The following is a 19894-nucleotide window of genomic DNA, read 5'->3' as shown; positions in this document are numbered from 1 at the left end:
GAATTGGTTGAACCTTTTTTCTATTTATTATATTGGCTTGTGCTCTTTGATAATATATTGGTTGGAGAGTAGTTTGTTATCCATTTTGGTAGTCACTTCAATTTTTATTTTTGTTCTAGTCAAGCAGTGCAATTAACATCCTAGTCTTGTGACAGCATACCCTTCATAACTGTATTAGGTATAATTAGATACAATTATCCAGCAAGGCTTTTTTTTTAAAGCTGATTAAGCAAAAAAAAACAATTATTTTAAGATGTTCAACTACTGGCTGGACTGACCTGTTTTCCTCCCCACTGTATTCAGTGTCAAGAAGTTTGATGCTCATTTAAAGCCTCTTTGAGGCATTCAACTTTATGTTGTAGTGCAGGGCATCAGATACTTGAGTTCATAAGAAAACAATAGACCAATATTCTTATTATCTCACTGGTATTACTTTCTGCTTTTCATTTTTAAGATATATGAATGTTCAGAACAATTGACTGTTACATTGGGCCATACAAGATGTAATCCATGGAAAGACCGAATTGTATTATTCAGTATTGATAAAGGAACCAAGAGACAGCTCCAAAAAGCTGACCACTGAAATCTTCAATTGTAATGTTTGGAGTGTGGGCCTGGAGTTCCTATCATAGAATTCTGTACCCCATGTTCCACAAATTCTCAGAATTAATGCTTACAAAATCATGAACAGAATTCCTGATGAGCTGTCCTAGCCTGCACCATAGGTATTGATGCAAAAACATTCCAACTGACATCATTTATGTTCTGTAATACACAGAGGTAAACCATTTTTTTTCTGTTTTGCTGAGCATTCATCTGTCAAAGTGCAGGGAGAATGTTTTCACATCCAAGTCAATGTTTACATGGAGCTTGCTTTTCTACAAGTAGAATTATGATGGTATTAGCTTTTGCACATGTTTGGAGTCACCATTAAATGGATCAAGTGCACACTTGATTAAGTTGCAGCTAATTGGATTTTGCTATTGGTTTTGAAGCTGTTTCTTTAGATGTCACTTTATTCATAAATTAGCACATGGAAACCACACATCCGCTTTCATTGTCACATTTTCCTCATTGTACTGGTTTGAGCTTGAACTCAATACTGTAATGCTCGTTTTGTTAACCTCAGGACAGAACAAGCCCAATTTCTGAGTTTATAAGAGTAGTCATTTCATACTTGCTGGTCCTTTTCACTAATGCGAGCTTAATATGTTTCACTTGAAGCGGAACAGTTGTAGAATTTTGTGAAATGACCAATGATCAAATCATCCCTACTTAAACAAAAAGTTCCATAATAACCATAACAGATTTTTAATCATTAAATGGATGATTATTACAAAGAAAGTGATCCTAAATTATTAGATTCTATGTTTCCATTACTGAAAATATTTGAATCCAATTAAAATATCTTTATGTCAAAGTGCAATAAACAGAGCAGTTAAACATTAAATTTTGATCACTCCCATTGTGTGTTATTTGAATTCTGGCTTTTCAATTGAAACCAACAAAGGTTATTTGTTGCTTACTGCATTTGGTGGGGAGTATTAGATGATAAGACATAGGAACTGTTTGGCCCAGAGAATCTGCTCTGGCATTCAGTGAGACCGTGGCTGATCTAATCATCCTCAACTCAATTTTCCTGCCTTTTCCCCATAACCTTTGATTCCCTTACTGATTAAAAACCTACCTACCTCAGGCTTGAATATGTTAGCCAACACTGTCTCTACAACCCTTTGTGGTAAAGAATAACACAGATTCACTATCCTATGAGATAGGATTTTCCTTCTCATCTCTGTCTGAAATGGACAATCCCTTACTGTGAGATTATGCTGTCTTGTCCTACACTCACCTCTCAGCTTCTATCCTGTCAAGTCCCTGAAGAATCTCATATATATCAATAAGGTCACCTCTCATTCTTCTAAACTCCAACAAATGGAGGCCTAGCCTGCCCAAACTCTCCTGATAAGGAAATCTCTCCTTACTTAGATAAACCTGATGAACCTTTTCTGGACTGCCTCCATGCTAATATATCTTTCCTCGATAAAGGGAACAAAACTGTTCATATACTCTAGGTGTGGTCTAATTAGTGCCTTGTATAATTTTAAAAAGACTTCTCTATTTTTAAACTCTATTCCCCTCAAATTAATGGCTGAACTTGAATTGGAGCATTTTGTATTTCTTGCACAAGAACCACAAATCAAATTCCACAGTGCTGCAACTTTCTACAGTCTTTCTCCATTCAAATAATATTCAGCTCTTCTATTCATCCTGCAAAGTGCATAACATCATATTTTCTCACATTGTGTTCTGTCTGCCAAGTTTTTGTCTGGTCATTTAACCTCTCTCTATTTATCTCTAGGCACTTTGTCATTCTAACACTTCTACCACCTATTTTTGTGTCATTCTTGAACTTGAGGTGATGTTACATTCACTTCCCTCATCCAAGTCATTCATATATGTCATTAACAATTGTGGCCCTTGCACTGATCCCTGTGGCACTCCACTAGTTACAAGTTACTATCTCTTATCTCAAATTCTGGCTTCTATTAGTTCACCAATCCTCTGTCCATGCTAATTATCTACCCTAACACTGTTCTGTAGCTGCTGTGCAGTATCTTATCAAACACCTTTTGGAAATCCAAATAAGTTATTCCCCTTTACCTATTCTGCTTGCTACCTCCTCAAACAATTCAAATAAATTTGTCAGGCATGATTTCCCCTTCATGAGGCAATGATAACTCTACTTGATTATAAATATATTTTTAAAATTCTCTATTATTACATCCTTTAGAATAAATTCTTAACATTTTCCCAATGACAAAGGTTTAGTTAACTGGCTAATATTTTCTTCTTTTTTTTTTGGTCTCCCTCCCTTTTTGTATAATTCTGTTACATCGGCATGGCAACTAAAGTTTACAGTAAAATTCTAAAGGTATTTGCATGTCTTTTGCTCGTAATCTCTTCTTCATTCTCTTTAGCTACCAGTTTAGTGTCCTTACACTGCTGTGTGCTCTATCTTTTGCCAGCCTACATTTTCCTGTCACTCTAATTCTGCAAAATGAATACAGCTCCAAGGTGGGAATAGTCTCTGGTACAAGTTATCGGATTGTTTGCCTATTTTATCAATGCCCCAGACACCAATTCCCATAACATTTTGTTTCCCTTAGATTGTAATCTTTTATGTTTTGTTCACCTGTTGTGTGACAATGTTGCTTTGTCATTTCTGTTTGCACCACATGTTCCTTTCACTCCAAAGCAGTGTTATGCCAGTTTATTTTTAACTAGTTAAATATGAAACGAAAATAAACTACAAAGCAGCAAGAGACATCACTTATCAATAAACACGTGGGCTCAGAAGGTGTTGAATAACTACTTAATAATGCTGCTGTTCTTATTGACTAAATATAAAGTGGAAAACTAAAGAATTATCTACCAACATTCACTATATTCCTGTTACCAGAATAAGTGATTTTTACGCTGTTCAATATTATCCACAATATATACAGTTTAAATGATACACTGAACTAGAATTTATCAGTTCTCTGCTGGGGGCTCACTGTGGGAAAAGGAAACTATGAAATGACAAGGGAATTATCCATTGTGGATTACCCATGGTGTTCTTGCTGCCATAATGTTTTACCAACAGCAGGAGCAGCAGAAGATAGGCCCTCCCTTCCAGACCACCAGTTGAGCTACTTTTTTGATTACAGGATGGCGCATCTTCTGAGTGCATTTCTGAAAAATATTGAATAATGTAAAAATGACTTGTTTTGGTTAACAGGTATATGGTGGATAATAATGGAAAGTTTTAACTCTGTAGTTCATATTCCGCCATTAAGAGCATCAACTTTAATAAGTTGGAGGCCTCTTCCTGCTATTGCTATCATTTCAGCAGTGATCAGTAAGCATTCTGCAGCACAGGAAACTGCTCCATAAGCCTTGGCTGCTTCATTGTTTACAGAAGGGGTGACATCTGGTTCTCTTTGATTTATGAAGGGCACCCACCCCTACCCCCGCCACAGCCACACTGCCTATGAAATGATAGTGTCCGCCCTGGGATTGTCTGTCTTGACCAACACCTCGTGCGCACGCACACGCTCACATACATATTCCTCCCTCCCCCAGTGTGGCTTGCTTGACTGGCTCTGGCACCCGCGACCTCCCCACCCCCAAAATACTCCACGTACCTGACCGACAATGTGTCATCCATCCCTGGAGTCCCTTTCCAGGGCAATCCCAGCAGTGTCCAGCAGTCGTGGCGACGTTACTGAGTTGCTAACCCTCAGCTTGACCATCAAAGGGATGAACAGCCCTGACGACAACCAGTTAGTTGCTCATTGCATATAGATGTGCTCAGCGTCACACAGGTGGCTGAAGTTAGTCCCTTGCCTTGTATCCGCCCCATCGGTGGGGCTCCAAGTGGATGGAAGAATTCTAAGAATCCATGTTTCTGCATTGCACCCTTCAATAATTTTTGTTGTGCTTCTGGCAACATATCTGATTTTGTTCTTTACCTTCTCTTTCACAGAGCTACTCACACCAAAACGTCTTATTCGGCAAGTTTAATGTTACATCTTGTGCCACAGTTTGATGAAGGCTAAGGGTATAATTGCCCCCAAGTGGTCAAATGCTAGATGTTCTCATGGTCCTCTCTGATAAATGTGGGCAGGTTAACTCTAGCTGGTATCATACACTGGTAGGAAGCAAATTTTTGTCGGTTCCAGAAATCTGAAGGAAAACCAAAGTTTGCTGGAAATATTCAGCAGATCAGGCAGTGTCAGTTGAGAAAAACCTGTTCATGTTTCAGTTTAAGAGAATCTTTTGTCAGTAAAACTGCTACCCAAACGTCTGAATGTTTCCGGTCTTCCTTTTGTTTTTTGTATGTCTGGGGTAGGATCACTGAGACTTGAAACATTAACTCTGGTTTCTCACTGCCAGACTTGTGACATTTCTTCAGTAATTTCAGTCTTTGTTTCAGATCTTTAGCATTTGCAGTCTTTTGATTTATTCTTTGCTTTTAGTTTGTAAAGCACAAGCTTTAATCTGCAACATTTGAGAGTTGTAAAGAGAATCCAAAACTGAAATGATAGTAGGATATGATAGTTAATGTTTGTAATGGAGCAGAAAGGGACACAGTTCCTAAATTCAGTTTTGCTGTTGTCATCCAATTCTAGTCTTTTGGCTTATAGCTTCTCCAATTTTAATCACTTCCAGGTTTACTGTAGGGCCAGACTTAGCTAAGAACAAGACGTCAATCTGTTGAAGCTTCAATAAAGGACTAGCACATCAAACAGCATAGTCATCAAGTGATGGACAGAGCTAGGGGATTTCAGAACTAATGGATCCAGCCTAAGCTGTGCAGTCCTCCCTACATCCAGTCGTGAATGATAGTGAACAATTTAATAAGTCACTGGAGGCTCCACAAATATCCCCATCCTCGATGATGGAGCCTAGCACATCATGCAGAAGATTCTGCTGAAGCATTCATAACTATCTTCAGCCAGAGAAGTATCAAGTAGCTGATCTGTGTCTGCCTCCTCCAGAGTTCTCCAGCATCACAAATGCCAGTCTTCAGCCATGATTTCAAGAAATGGCTGGAGATATTGGCTATTCCAAAGGTCCTGAGAATATTCTGACAATAGTGCCGAAGTCGTATGCTGCAGAACGTGCTGCACCCCTCACCAAGCAGTTTCAGTACAGCTGCTCAACAATGTGGAAAGTCATACATGTATGCCTTGTACAAAAAGCAGGCTAAGTCCAATTATTGTCCCTTCAGTCTACACTCAATCATCAGTGCTGTGACAGAAGGTATCATCAGCAATACTATCAAACAGCAACTGCTCAACAATATGCTGCTAACTGATGCTCAGGTTGGGTTCTGCCAGCACTACTCCGCTCCTGACCTCATTGCAGTCTTACTTCAAGCATGGGCAAAAGAGCTGAATTTCAGTGAAGAAGTGGGAGTGACAGCCTTTGACGTTATGGCCACATTTGGCCGAGTGTGGCATCAAGGAACTGTAGCAAAACTAGAGTCCGTAAGATTCAGGGGGAGACTCAGATGGTTTGAATCATGCCTAGCACAAAGGAGAATGGTTATAATTGTTTAAAGTCTGTCTTCTCACTCTAGGACATCTCTGTAGGAGATCCTCTGGGTTGTGTCTTACACATCACTATCTTCAGTTGCTTCATCAATGACTTTACCTCTATTATAAGGTCAGAAGTTAGGATTTCTGCTGATGACTGCATCATTTTTAACAACTCAGATACAGAAACAATTCATGTCCAAATGGAGCATGATCTGGACAATATCCAGACTTGGGCTGACAAGTGGCATGTAACAATTGTCATACAAGTGCCAGGCAATAACCATCTCCAACAAGAGAGAATTTAACCATTGCCCCTTGCTAGTCAATGACATTACTATTACTGAATACCCTGAATTGTTACCATTGTCCAGAAACTGAACTGACCTAGTCATTCATATACAGTGGCTACAAGAGCCTAAAAATCTGCTTGAAGTAACTTACCTCTTGATTTCCCAAAGTCTGTCCACCATCTACAAGGCACAAGCTAGGACTGTGATGGAATACTTCCCACTCACCTGGATAAGTGCAGCTCCAACAACATTCAAGAAACTTAATTCCACCCAGAACAATGCAGCCCTCTTGATTGGCATCACATACACATATGTTCATTCCCTCCATCACAGATGCTTAGTAGCAGTAGTGTGCAACACTGCAGCAACTGACCACTACACTCACTCCACACACAGACACACACACACACACATTTTCTTGCACTCACAACTCCCGAACCAGACACACACGCGCACACGTGCGCATACACACACACACACGCGCACACGTGCGCATACACACACACACACACACACCCACACCCACATGCACACATATATTTTGTGGGGTGAATTTGTACTTTCAGGGTTACATTGTACTTTGCTCAAAAACTGCATCCATTCATGTAAAACTCTGAGCTCAAAAACTGCATGAATTTATGTAAAACTCCGTTATCTCACTTTTTAGATTAGAATCAATCTAAACATCATGGCATAGACAGAGAACACAGGGGCTAACACCTTCAACATATTGTCTAGCTATCACCATTGTTAACAGCTAACCTGAGAATGCAACTTTTTAAAAAAAAAGATTTTGTGATTTACACATGAAAGAAATGAAACTATCACTGTATTCTAACAGATGAAAGGCTTAACAGACAATCAACTTTTCAATGTATAATTTCAGTTACGTCACACTGTAAATTTTTGCTACAAATTCTGTGTGTTAGGATTGAGCCCTCCACTATCACCTGATGAAGGAGCGTCACTCCGAAAGCTAGTGTGCTTCCAATTAAACCTGTTGGACTATAACCTGGTGTTGTGTGATTTTTAACTTTGTACACCCCAGTCCAACACTGGCATCTCCAAATCATGGCTACAGACCAAGACTTCTTAAATAGCACCTTCCAAGCCACTGCCCTCTAGAAGGAGAAGGGCAGCAGAATCCTGGAAGCTGCCCTCCGAGCTATGTATCATCCTGACATGGAAATTAAGTGCCATTCTTTCAATTTCTCTGGTCAAAATCTTGGAACTCTTTCCCTAACAGCATTCTGGGTGCAGCTAAGTATCATGGATGGCAGTGGTTCAAAAAGACAGCTCAATACCTCCTTCAGGGCAGTTAGAAATGAGCAACAAATGTCCCAATGATGCCCACATGCCCTAGATGAATAAAAAAATTGTTCTGCTGCTGGTGGGCACAACTTCAGTTGCCAAATACCTGAAGTTCTCTCTCCTACTTTAAGATGTTCCTTAAAACTCACTGCTTTCACCAAGCGTTTGGCTATCTACCCTGATATCTCTGTATATGAACTAGTATCACATTTCGTGGCATGATGATCCTGTGATGTACCTTGCAACATTTTGTTTCATGAGAGTATTGTTTGAATGGGAGTTGTTTTTATTGTTGTTTTGAAACCTCTAATTCCATGAAATGTCTGCCAGTTCCTGGCTGGGAAATATCGACAGCTACTCGTGTCTAGGTATTGTCAATTCGAGAGGAAGAACTGTGAAGGAGTTGTCACAAAAACTAATGGTTTCGAATCTCTAATAATTTCACATAAACATTTAAAAATATTTTAATATGCTCTTGGCTCTGACTAGCTGCTTCATTGCAATAGTCTCGTTTGATTAAGTTATGTGATGAGTTACTTAACCCAAGTTCAAAATGGTTAATATCAGTTTAGACTATAATCAGCTTTACACTGCATAACAACAAGAAAATACATTCTGAAAGTTTCTCCATAGAAATAAAGAATAGAAAGTGATTAATTATATTAAAATTCACCCGTAATAGTTTGTTGCAAATGCTTCCACTCAGGAGATGATCTGCTTCATTTGATCTGGTGGGCTAGATTTCAAGCCAAGTAAAAATAGAAGCCACGTTACCTGCAACTTTACACTTTTTCACGTGTGCAGTTACATTTGAATTATGTTTCTGATGCACCCAGTGCCATCATGAAACATCCCAGTTTAGAATATGTGGATAGTGAAAACCTCAACCACCAGCCTCCCTTGTTGCTCAGTGTAACATCTCCACAACCCATACATTTGACCCTAATGACCTTTCACTCAGTCAGTGGCACTAACTACATTCAGTCCTTTAGAATTTCCAAAAAGACAAGGTTCCCTTGGTCCTTTGGGGCTGACCTGTTTTTCCCTGCTTGAATTGTGCCAGCTATTGGCACTTTATACACAACTCACATGTGAAAGACCTAAAATATTATCAGCTATATCTTTTTAAAAATACTGAGAGATGGGTGAGAATTAGCAGACATTTGGTTTCTAGTGAAATGCTGTTCTTAAGCTGTTAAGAGTATTGGTGCAAAACAAGAATGGTTTACTGAACAAGTTCTAATTATATGAACCACCTGGCCCTCAGCTGTGCTTTTTAGCATGATTCGCCATTGCTCTGGTGTTCAGTCAGGTATCATATTCTGCTTACTGCTCTTTAGTTTCCTCAAAATCTTCTTCCTTGTCCTCCTCATTCAGTGGCACCCAGTCTATCCAGCTAATTGATGTACCTTTGTAATGCACCTGTTTCCTCCCTGCTCTCTCAGCAAGTTGGAAAATGTTGTGGTTCTGTTTGCCGAGCTGGGAATTTGTGTTGCAGACGTTTCGTCCCCTGTCTAGGTGACATCCTCCTGGGAGCCTACTGTGAAGCGCTTCTGTGACCTTTCTTCCGGCATTTATAGTAATTTGTATCTGCCGCTTCCGGTTGTCAGTTCCAGCTGTCCGCTGCAGTGGCCGGTATATTGGGTCCAGGTCGATGTGCTTATTGATTGATTGAATCTGTGGATGAGTGCCATGCCTCTAGGAATTCCCTGGCTATTCTCTGTTTGGCTTGTCCTATAATAGTAGTGTTGTCCCAGTCGAACTCATGTTGCTTGTCATCTGCGTGTGCGGCTACTAAGGATAGCTGGTCATGTCGTTTCGTGGCTAGTTGGTGTTCATGGATGCGGACCGTTGGCTGTCTTCCTGTTTGTCCTATGTAGTGTTTTGTGCAGTCCTTGCATGGGATTTTGTACACTACATTGGTTTTGCTCATGCTGGGTATCGAGTCCTTCGTTCTGGTGAGTTGTTGTCTGAGAGTGGCTGTTGGTTTGTGTCCTGTTATGAGTCCTAGTGGTCGCAGTAGTCTGGTTGTCAGTTCAGAAATGTTTTTGATGTATGGTAGCATGGCTAGTCCTTTGGGTTGTGGCATGTCCTCATTCCGTTGTCTTTCCCTTAGGCATCTGTTGATGAAATTGCGGGGGTATCCGTTTTGGGCGAATACACTGTATAGGTGTTCTTCTTCCTCTTTTTGCAGTTCTGGTGTACTGCAGTGTGTTGTGGCCCTTTTGAACAGTGTCTTGATATAACTTCTTTTGTGTGTGTTGTGGTGGTTGCCTTCGTAGTTTAGGACTTGGTCTGTGTGTGTGGCTGTCCTGTGTACCTTTGTGGTGAATTCTCCATTCGGTGTTCTCTGTACCATCACGTCTAGGAATGGGAGTTCGTTGTCATTTTCTTCCTCTCTAGTGAATCGAATTCCTGCGAGTGCAAAGGTTAGAACAAACAGTCTTACCGCAAATTCAACCCAAACTCTGGGTCAGATATGTGGATGACACCTTTGTAATCATTAAAAACACAGAAATAGAGAACACACACCGGATCATCAACGCCACACTCGCAGGAATCCGATTCACTAAAGAGGAAGAAAAGGACAACCAACTCCCATTCCTAGACGTGATGGTACAGAGAACACTGAACTGAGAATTCACCACAAAGGTATACAGGAAAGCCACACACACAGACCGAGTCCTAAACTACGAAAGCAACCACCACAACACACACAAAAGAAGTTGCATAAAGACACTGTTCAAAAGGGCCACAACACACTGCAGTACACCAGAACTGCAAAAAGAGGAAGAGGAACACCTATACAGGGTATTCGCCAAAAACTGATACCCCCGCAATTTCATCAACAGATGCCTAAGGGAAAGACAACGGAATGAGGACATGCCACAACCCAAAGGACTAGCCACACTACCATACATCAAAAACATTTCTGAACTGACAGCCAGACTACTGCGACCACTAGGACTCATAACAGCACACAAACCAACAGCCACTCTTAGACAACTCACCAGGAGGAAGGACCTGATACCCAGCATGAGCAAAAACCAATGTAGTGTACAAAGTCCCATGCAAGGACTGCACTACATAGGACAAACAGGAAGACAGCCAACGGTCCGCATCCATGAACACCAACTAGCCATGAAACTACATAACCAGCTATCCTTAGTAGCCGCACACGCAGATGATAAGCAACATGAATTCGACTGGGACAACACTACTATTATAGGACAAGCCAAACAGAGAATAGCCAGGAAATTCCTAGAGGCATGGCACTCATCCACAGATTCAATCAATAAGCACATCGACCTGGACCCAATATACCGGCCACTGCAACGGACTGCTGGAACTGACAACCGGAAGCGGCAGATACAAATCACTATAAATGCCGGAGGAAACATCACAGAAGGGCTTCACAGTAGGCTCCCAAGCACTGAGGATGTCACCTAGACAGGAGATGAAACGTCTGCAACACAAATTCCCAGCTCAGCGAACAGAACTACAACAACGAGCACCCGAGCTACAAACTTCTCCCAAACTTTGAAGTTGGAAAATGTTGATAAGGTATACATATTCTAGCTTTCCTTTCCACATTGAACTGGCCTGTTCCCTCTAATGACAATAAATTCCTGCAGATAATTGATCAGGTGTAGAATGGGAGTTAGATACATGGCAAAGATCATTGTACTTCTTGTTCTCCATCCATAAGATTGTGAGGGCATAAAATTGAGACTGGCAGCATAATTTGATGCACTTCTGAACAGAGAAGGGGCTGGCAACTAAAATCAGAAAGAGAGAGGTGTAATTGATTTAAGCAAAAAAGCAATAGATAGGGGTCTAATGACCTTTCCTGCCTTTCAAGTTCCTTGTATCTTGAGTAATTGTGTAAACAACAGTTTCATACGTTATCTCTCCATTTCCCAATGAAAAGTTTCCTAAACTGAAGCCATGATTGAATGAGGAAACAGATCAAACGAGCAGATTATTGGGTTTCTTCTAATCATTAATCACTGTGATTAGTTAGGGATTGTTTCTCTCTTTCCCCCCCCCCCAGTTCATGCAATGTTAATGCTCCCTCAACATTACCCCTGCAGTGTGCATTGTCCCAACCAGAATGGATTCCCTACTACAACAATGTGTTTTTGATCCATCTTTTTCAGAGACTGGCAATTTGAGCTGAATTATAATTGGCAATGTTTTTATACTTATACTCAGTATAGTCCTTAATTAATATTTTACATAGAGCAGATGCAACCTACTATCAGTTGTGCTGGATTAAAACCCAAGACCAGGATAGAAAAGACTGATGTAAAAATTAACTAATGTGCTAAGACCCTTTATTCATCAAATGTTTGATAAATAAAGCTTATTGGGTGAAATTATCAAATCCCTTGAAAGGAATTATTAATAAAAAAGTAGAAACAAGTCATAAAGCAAAAGCACAGGGCAACACCAAAGTTGAAGACAGGAAAGAAGATTTAGCAAATCAGCTGATCGTGATCTGGTTTAATTGGGATTTGTTGGTATAAAATTCTAACATGGTGAGAAGTGAGAGCTTCACATGAAGTGGAAGGATATAATGAGGACAAACAAATTGCAAGGCTAAAGGAATGCCTGTGGGAAAGTCAAAGTTAGGTTGTGTCTATTTGACTTGTAGGGTGTATGAAGGAACACCCTTTGAAGAAGTTTTAAAAATGGTTTTAATTTTCTCAACAAAAGCTGCAGTGGATAACAAACATTAGTCATTTAACCACAGAAATGTGAGAGAAATGGAAATTTACTGGTGGTGTGAATGTGAACCTTAAGTTACCAACTGTCTTTTCTCATTGAATTGCTAATGAGTATGTTGATTTGCTGTGGACAAATTGTAAGATTTCCTGTTTATTAATATTTCTGATTAATCTCTTGAAATACCATTTTTCAGACAATTACAGAATTGTTAAGGACTTTGCACAAAGTAATTTATTTAGATATTTGACTTTGGTGCTAATTCTTACTTTGTGAAAAGGCTGATCTCCTATGATTTAATGTGTGGAGATAACGGTGTTGGACTGGGGTGGACAGAGTCAGAAGTCACATGATACCAGATTATAGTCCAACAGGTTTGAAGTCACCAGTTTTTGGAGCAGTGCTCCTTCATCAGGTTCATCTGGTGTTGTGTGACTTCTGACATGAAATCATGTGTAAGTGGTCTGGATCATGTATGGTGTTTAGATTTTTGGAGCTGTATTTAATCTGACCTGCACATTAAAGGGCAGTGCTCAGCAAACACCCTGCACATTTATCCTAAGGTATTTTGCAGATTGAGATGAACTTGTGTTTAGCGCTGCTTACTTGTATGAGTCCGACAGATTTGCCCTAGAAGAAAGACGTTCTAAATACGGGTTGCTGGTGTCCAGTATTTTTACTGATTGAGAAATGATTCTGATTTATAGCTGCAGATATTTTATCACTTGGTCTCGAGTGATTGAATGTGTCAAATTCTATTTGCATTGGTCATTCTGAGATTTCTGATGTTTTGAGAATCCAGTTCATTGACTTTTTGTTCTTCTATACAAACTGGAAATCTGTTCACATTATTGTTATGTATCCTCTATTTGTATTGTATAGTTTTTATTTTTGTAATTTTAAAAACTGCAGTGAGTGAGTGCTTGGGCCATGTTTAAGGTATTTAACTGTAGCTTTGGGGTTGAGTTTTTGGTTTTCAAAGCATCAAGGGAAAGGTGTCCTTGAATTTGGGAAACTGTGGTGGGACTTTAAGGTTTGACAACACAGGTATTAGCAGAACAGGAAGAAGTTTGTTTCTTAGCTTCTTCATTATGCATCAAAATCATTTTCAGGAACACATTAACTGAAGTGCTGCTAAATGCAAATATGCAATTTCGTTCTCCATTAATAGCTTGTTTTGGTATCAAAGACTAAAGCAATTTTGGGAGTGCAGTGACCAGATAATTTGTTTTACTAAGGCAGGGATGAATATTAGAGAGGACAGATGTGTAAACAGCACACTCTCATGTTTGAAATTCTCTCGCCACCTCTGTTTTTTTTATCCTCAATGTCTCACCCATAAGATGGAGGTGCTGAAATAGGCCATTCAGCCCATTGAGTCTGCTCTGCCATTCAATCAGATCATTGTGTGATCTGATATTCCTTAACTTCAAATTCCTGCCTTATCTCCATAATCATTGATTCCCTTGCTGATTAAAAATCTGTTTAAAAAGGGTCTGGATTTCATGGTAGTGTCCTTACCTTTGAGACAGGAGGCCTGGTTCAAATCCCACCTTCTCCAGAGGTGTGTAATAACATCTCTGAATAAACTGATTAAAAATATCTAAAAGTCTGTCTATCTCCTTGAATGTACCAATGACCCAGCCTCTGCTGCCATCTGCAATTTAAAACAAACACTACATGTTCACTACTGTGTCAGAGAAGAAATTCCTCCTCCTCTCTGACCTAACTGTGTGATCCATTACTCCGAGATTACTTACACTCTCCTTGCTGTCATGCATGCGCAGGCTGTTACATTTTTAGAATAAAATTCTGCTTATTTAATCTGATAATTGTCCCATAACTTCAAATGATTACATTCAATATATGTGCGTTGTGGGACTACCTCACTTTGCAGGAAGATATTAAGAATGAGCTGGCTCTTTAAAAGAAGCCAAGATCTTCAAGTGAAATCAAATGTGAAAATATGGGCCTTTAGGAGGGATTTCTCTGTCCCGGTTCTCTTGAAATGCGGTGTTGTAGACCTGGCGCTGAGCTGTCTGTTCCATGGAAAGCAAAGTAAATAGCTTTGGGTGTTTTTTTAAAGTAAACAAAAGAAGCATGAGTAGGTGGACTCAGGCTCAAACAGATCCAGGGCTTTAGCTTTGCTTTCAGTTGTTGAAGTTAGGATTTTTGGAGTTGAAGCAGCTAGATACAGCTCTCTCCCGGCTGCTATAAGAAGCTTCAGTTCTATCTCTGCTGCTGGATTCATTCTGTCGGTGTTCCTTCTCCTGGACTGGAGAAGATAGGGAGTGAGGGAAATCTGTTTTGCTGAATTTAGCTTTGCCAAAGGTGTTTATGGGATGCTGCTACATGGGAACAGTAAATAGGTAGGAGTTAGATAATATATTATTTTCTTAAGTGTTTTGATAGAGTTGGAATTATGCCTTTGTTTTTGTTTGTAAAAATAAAGTGTGTTTTGCTTAAAGCTGAGTAATTTGGCAAATGGAATCACGTGTAGCACTTTACACTCGTCTTGAAATAAGGTCAAGGTTAGGGTCAAGGCTATTTCCTTGAAATGTTTTGAGGAAGTTTGATCCACAACACAATGAAAACAATAAAACATATAAGATGATTTTATTTTGAATTTATCACAAAATATCTTTTTTTAATGTTATTATTCAAGCATTGTTTTTACACCAGTCAGTTGAATGGAGCGGGTGGGGAATTGCAGGAAATTTTTTTTCACAAAGTAGTTCAAGAAATTTGAGTAGTATACCTAATCCTACTTAAAAAGAAAACTTGCCTAAAGATTAGTTATTTAATCCGATTCAATGTTAATGAATTTACGTACCACCTAATTTCTGGGAGGAAACGCTGTTGAGCTCAGCAAAGTTAGTTCCAGTATTTGAATATTAGTCAATTTGCACTGCAAGAATTTGAATATAAGTGGCCGAGCAGAGGCTGATAGCCAAATTTGGTATCCATGGCGATGGCCTTAATTGGGACCTTGGGTTCATGTCACACTACAGGTGACCCCATTGCATGCACTCATTCACTCACCCATGCTCCGACACATGCGCACACTCCTATCAGACCCATACACATATCCTCTCACAGACACTCATATACACACACACACACTCATATACACACACACACACTCATATACACACACAAATTTGTGGGGTGAATTTGTACTTGCAGAATTGCATTTTATTTTGCTCAGAACCTGCATGGATCCATGTAAGATTTTGTAAATCCCTTTTTTAGAAATTGAATCAGTCTGAACATTGGGGTACAGCAGCCTAACACAGAACATCTCTCACCTTCAATGCATTATCTGGGCCAACATGGCACCTATTGTTAAAGTTCACTTGAAAATGTAAGTTTAAAAAAACGTTCTATGATTTACATATGAAAGAACTGAAACCAGTATAGTCATTCTAAAAGATGAGAGACTTAACAAACAATCCCGCTATTTTTCAATATCTAATTTCAGTTGCATCACACTGTAAACCTTTGCTATAAATTCTGTGTCCTACGATCTTATACTCCACAACCACCTGATGAAGGAGCAGTGCTCTGAAAGCTAGTGCTTCCACGTAAACCTATTGGACTATAACCTGGTGTTGGGTGATTTTTAACTTTGAATATGCGAAATATGCACAGCAATAAGAGAAATATCTTGAATTTCACAGTCTCAGGATGGTACAGTGGATCATTAGTTAGCACTGCTGCCTCACAGTGCCAGAGACCCAGATTCAATTCCACCCTCGCGTGACTGTGTGTGGGGTTTGTACATTCTCCCGGTGTATAGATTACTTACAGTGTGGAAACAGGCCCTTCGGCCCAACAAGTCCACACCGACCCTCCGAAGAGCAACGCACCCAGACCCATTCCCCTTCACCTAACACTACGGGCAATTTAGCATGGCCAATTCACCTAACCTGCACGAGTTTGGACTGTGGGAGGAAACCGGAGCACCCGGAGGAAACCCACGCAGACACAGGGAGAATGTGCAAACTCCACATAGACAGTTGCCTGAGGTGGGAATTGAACCCGGATCTCTGGCGCTGTGAGGCAGCAGTGCTAACCACTGAGCCACCGTGCTGTCGTGTCTTTGTGGGTTTCTTCCCACATTCCAAAGATGTGCAGGTTTGGTGGATTGGACATGCTAAATTGCCCATAGCGTTCAGGGATACGCTGGCTAGGTGGATAAGTTATGAGAAATGTAGGGTTACAAGGACAGGGTAATGGGGTGGGTCTGAATGGCATGCTGTTTGGAGGGTCAAATGGCTTGCTTCCACACTGAGCTCAATGTGCTCTACATTAAGGAATTTTTATAATATAGTCATGTTTAGAAAGGTAGTAATTTCCAAAGATCAAGTCCCATGTCCAGCAATGAGTAAATAAATTCTAGATTCTTTTAAAATGAGCAGTTAATGTGTTTTGGTGATGTTGGTTCAGCGATGAACACTGTCATGGAAACCCCAGGAGAGGCTCAGATCTTTTAACTTCACTTGACAGTGCAGAAAGGGTTCAAAATCCCATCCGAAAGATGGCACAGCCAAAGGTACCACACTTCCTTGCTTATGCCCTGAAATGTTGGCCTAGATTACATACTTGGGTCTCTGGAGTTGGGATTAATACGTCAAACTCTCACTCAGGAAAGAAGTGCTTCCTGACCTCTCATAGGAATTGTAACAAAACTGTGCATGTGATTTTAAAATAGATTTATATAAATTAGGAGCAAGAGTAAGCCATTTGACCTCTCTGGTCTATGCCATCCTTTGATAAAATCATCTGGTTGTGGCCTAAACTCCACGTTTCTGCCTATCTTCAATATCCTTTGAATCCCTTGTTCGTGAAGAATCTATCTAACCTGTCCTTAAAAATGTTCAATGATCAAGCCTCCACTGCTCTCTAGAGAAATAATTTTCACAGGCACTTGGCCTTTCTGAGATAAAATGTTTCTTCTCAATTTCAGCTTAAATCGGAGATTCTTTATTTTTAAGCTCTTTCTCCCATAAGGATCCCCTCTCCCCTCTGAATTTCCCTCAGGATTTTATATGTGCCCTTGTACACCAGTCAATGAAGATAAGCATGGTGGTGAAACAAATAGTAAAGAAGGCAAATGTTATGTTGGCCTTTATAGCGAGAAGATTCAAGTACAGGAACAGGGTTATCTTGCTGCGATTATATAGGCCTTGGTTAGACCACATCTGAAATATTGTGTGCAGTTTTGGTTTACTTATCTGAAGAAAGATGTTCTTGCAATGGAGGGAGTCTAGTGAAGATTTACCAGATTGATCCTTGAGATGGTGGGACTAAAGTATGAAGAGAGATTGAATCAGTGAGCATTACATTCACTAGAGTTCAGATGAATGAGGAGCAATCTCATAGAAACCTGTATATTTCTAACAGGACTAGACGTGATAGATGCAGGAAGAATGTTCCCGATGGCAGGGGTGTCCAGAACCAAGAGTCACAGTTTAAGGAAATGGGGTAAACCATTTAGGTCTGAACAGGAGAATTTTCTTCACGCAGAGAGTGGTGAGCTTGTTGAATTTGCTACATCATCTACTCCATCCGTTGCACTCGATGTGGTCTCCTCTCCATTGGGGAGACGAGACACCAACTTGTGGATTGTTTCAGAGAACATCTCTGGTATACCCGCACTGACCAACCTCACCACCTGTGACTTAACACTTTAACTCCCCCTCCCACTCCTCCAGAGATATGCAGGTCCTGGGCCGCCTCCATCACCAAACCTGAACTACCCGATGCCTGGAGGAAGAACTCCTCATCTTCCGCCTTGGGATCCTCCAACCACACGGGATCAATGTGGATTTCATCAGTTTCCCCATTCCTTCCCCCCCATACCTTATCCCTGTACCAACCTTCCAACTCTTGACAGTCCTACCTGGCCATCTTCATTCCCCACCTATCTGTTCCACCCTTCTCTCCGACCTATCACTTTCGCCCCCACCTTCATCTGCCTATCACATTCACAGCTATCTTCCCCCCCAGCCCCACCTCCTCCCATTTATCTCTCAGTCCCCTAAGCCTCACTGATGAAGGGCTTATGCCTGAAACATTGATTCTCTTGCTCCTTGGATGCTGCCTGACCTGCTGTGCTTTCCCAGCAACACACTCTCAATTCTGATCTCCAGCATCTGCAGTCCTCATTTTCTCCTCTCTATGGATGCTGCAGGACGTGGTGAGATTCTCCAACATTTGCTGTTTTTATTATAGAAAGGGATATTTTACAGGTGGTTGAAGGCATGTGCCGTGTGGAGCGCTTTGAAAGTAATCATCCTTACTGTAGGTTCTAACTTGACACTATAGAGATGTACAGCATTGCAGGAGCTCCGGTGTGCCTGCAATCCAAATCCCACTGCCCCTGGCTCTTTCTGTGGTCCTGCAACTACCTCTGCTTTAGCAATGGAAGTAAGTAAATAGTTGTGATGATGGGCTAATTCGATGTGAAATAAAATGGGAAGGTATGACGTTCCCGGCCATGAAATCCTGCAAGAGGCAGCACTGCACTGTGATAGAAACCTTTCTTATAGTCTGTTTGATTACTCATTGTGCGCTGATTGGAAGGGAATATAATAATGAGAAGACATGAGATACATGAGTGAGAGAATTTACTAAATTAGCTAAATGAGATATTTTAATCCTTTGGTTTTAACTTGTTCATAGGATGTGGGAGTCCTTGGCAAGGCTAGTATTTATTTTCAGCTTCAATTTCCCTTGAGAAAGTGGTGGTGAGCTGCCTTCATGAATCTGTGCTGCCCATGAAATTTAGATACAGCCAGTGTGCAGTTCGAGTGCTCCAGAGTATTGGCCTAGTGATGCTGACTTGGAACTATATTTGATTCCTTCATTGTCACTAGGCCAAATTTCTGGAGCACACTGACTGTATCTACATCAGGAGTTGTGTCTTGGAGGGAATTGTACAGGTGGTGATGTTGTTTCCATGAATCTGCTGCTTTTGTCCAGTTTTAACTAATGTAGGCCATGAGTTTGGAAGGTGATATCAAAAGAGCCTCAATGAGTTACTGCAGTGTGTCTTGTAAGTGGTGCATACACAACCATAGTGTGCCAATGTTGAAGGAAGTGACTTTCCTTTGTTCATCCTTTTCAATATTGTTGTTCTTCCAGAGATACATTCTGCCTCTTCTAGTGGCCAGCAAAGAAGATAAGAAGCATCTTCAGAGGATTGAGTCTGGTGTTACTGAGCTGAGTGGGACCATAACACAGACAGGTGAAGACTAATGTTATAACAATTCTCTGTTAAATTTCCACCTTTTTTTAATTTTGTAAGTGAAATTCAGTTTTCTGATATGCAACCTTTCAAATTTAAAAGTTGAAGCCTTTAGCTTCTTGTTCTTGTGAAACTCTGTTTACTGTCAGTAGTTTGTAATCTTTGAGTGAAAAGCTTTTGACCCCTAACACCTTGATGAGATTCAACAACCTGAATTGTGCCTCTCT

The 19894-nt window shown here is 40.4% G+C and overlaps 1 protein-coding gene across 4 annotated transcripts in view; it reads left to right on the top strand.

Annotated features, from left to right (window-relative positions):
• pex14 (peroxisomal biogenesis factor 14) overlaps positions 1-19894 on the top strand; it is a 254740-nt gene that overhangs the window by 166314 nt on the left and 68532 nt on the right. For all 4 annotated transcript variants that reach the window (XM_087980263.1, XM_087980262.1, XM_043676241.2 and 1 more), the window contains exon 6: positions 19565-19667. In XM_087980263.1, coding sequence (XP_087836389.1) covers positions 19565-19667 — 103 coding nt within the window. The remainder of the gene's footprint in view (positions 1-19564; positions 19668-19894) is intronic.

This window comes from Chiloscyllium plagiosum, unplaced genomic scaffold (assembly GCF_037043375.1).
Source record: "Chiloscyllium plagiosum isolate Xiang-an unplaced genomic scaffold, Cpla_swu_hap1 HiC_scaffold_37, whole genome shotgun sequence".
Taxonomy (NCBI): Eukaryota; Metazoa; Chordata; class Chondrichthyes; order Orectolobiformes; family Hemiscylliidae; genus Chiloscyllium; species Chiloscyllium plagiosum.
This window is presented reverse-complemented; position numbering and strand designations above follow the sequence as displayed.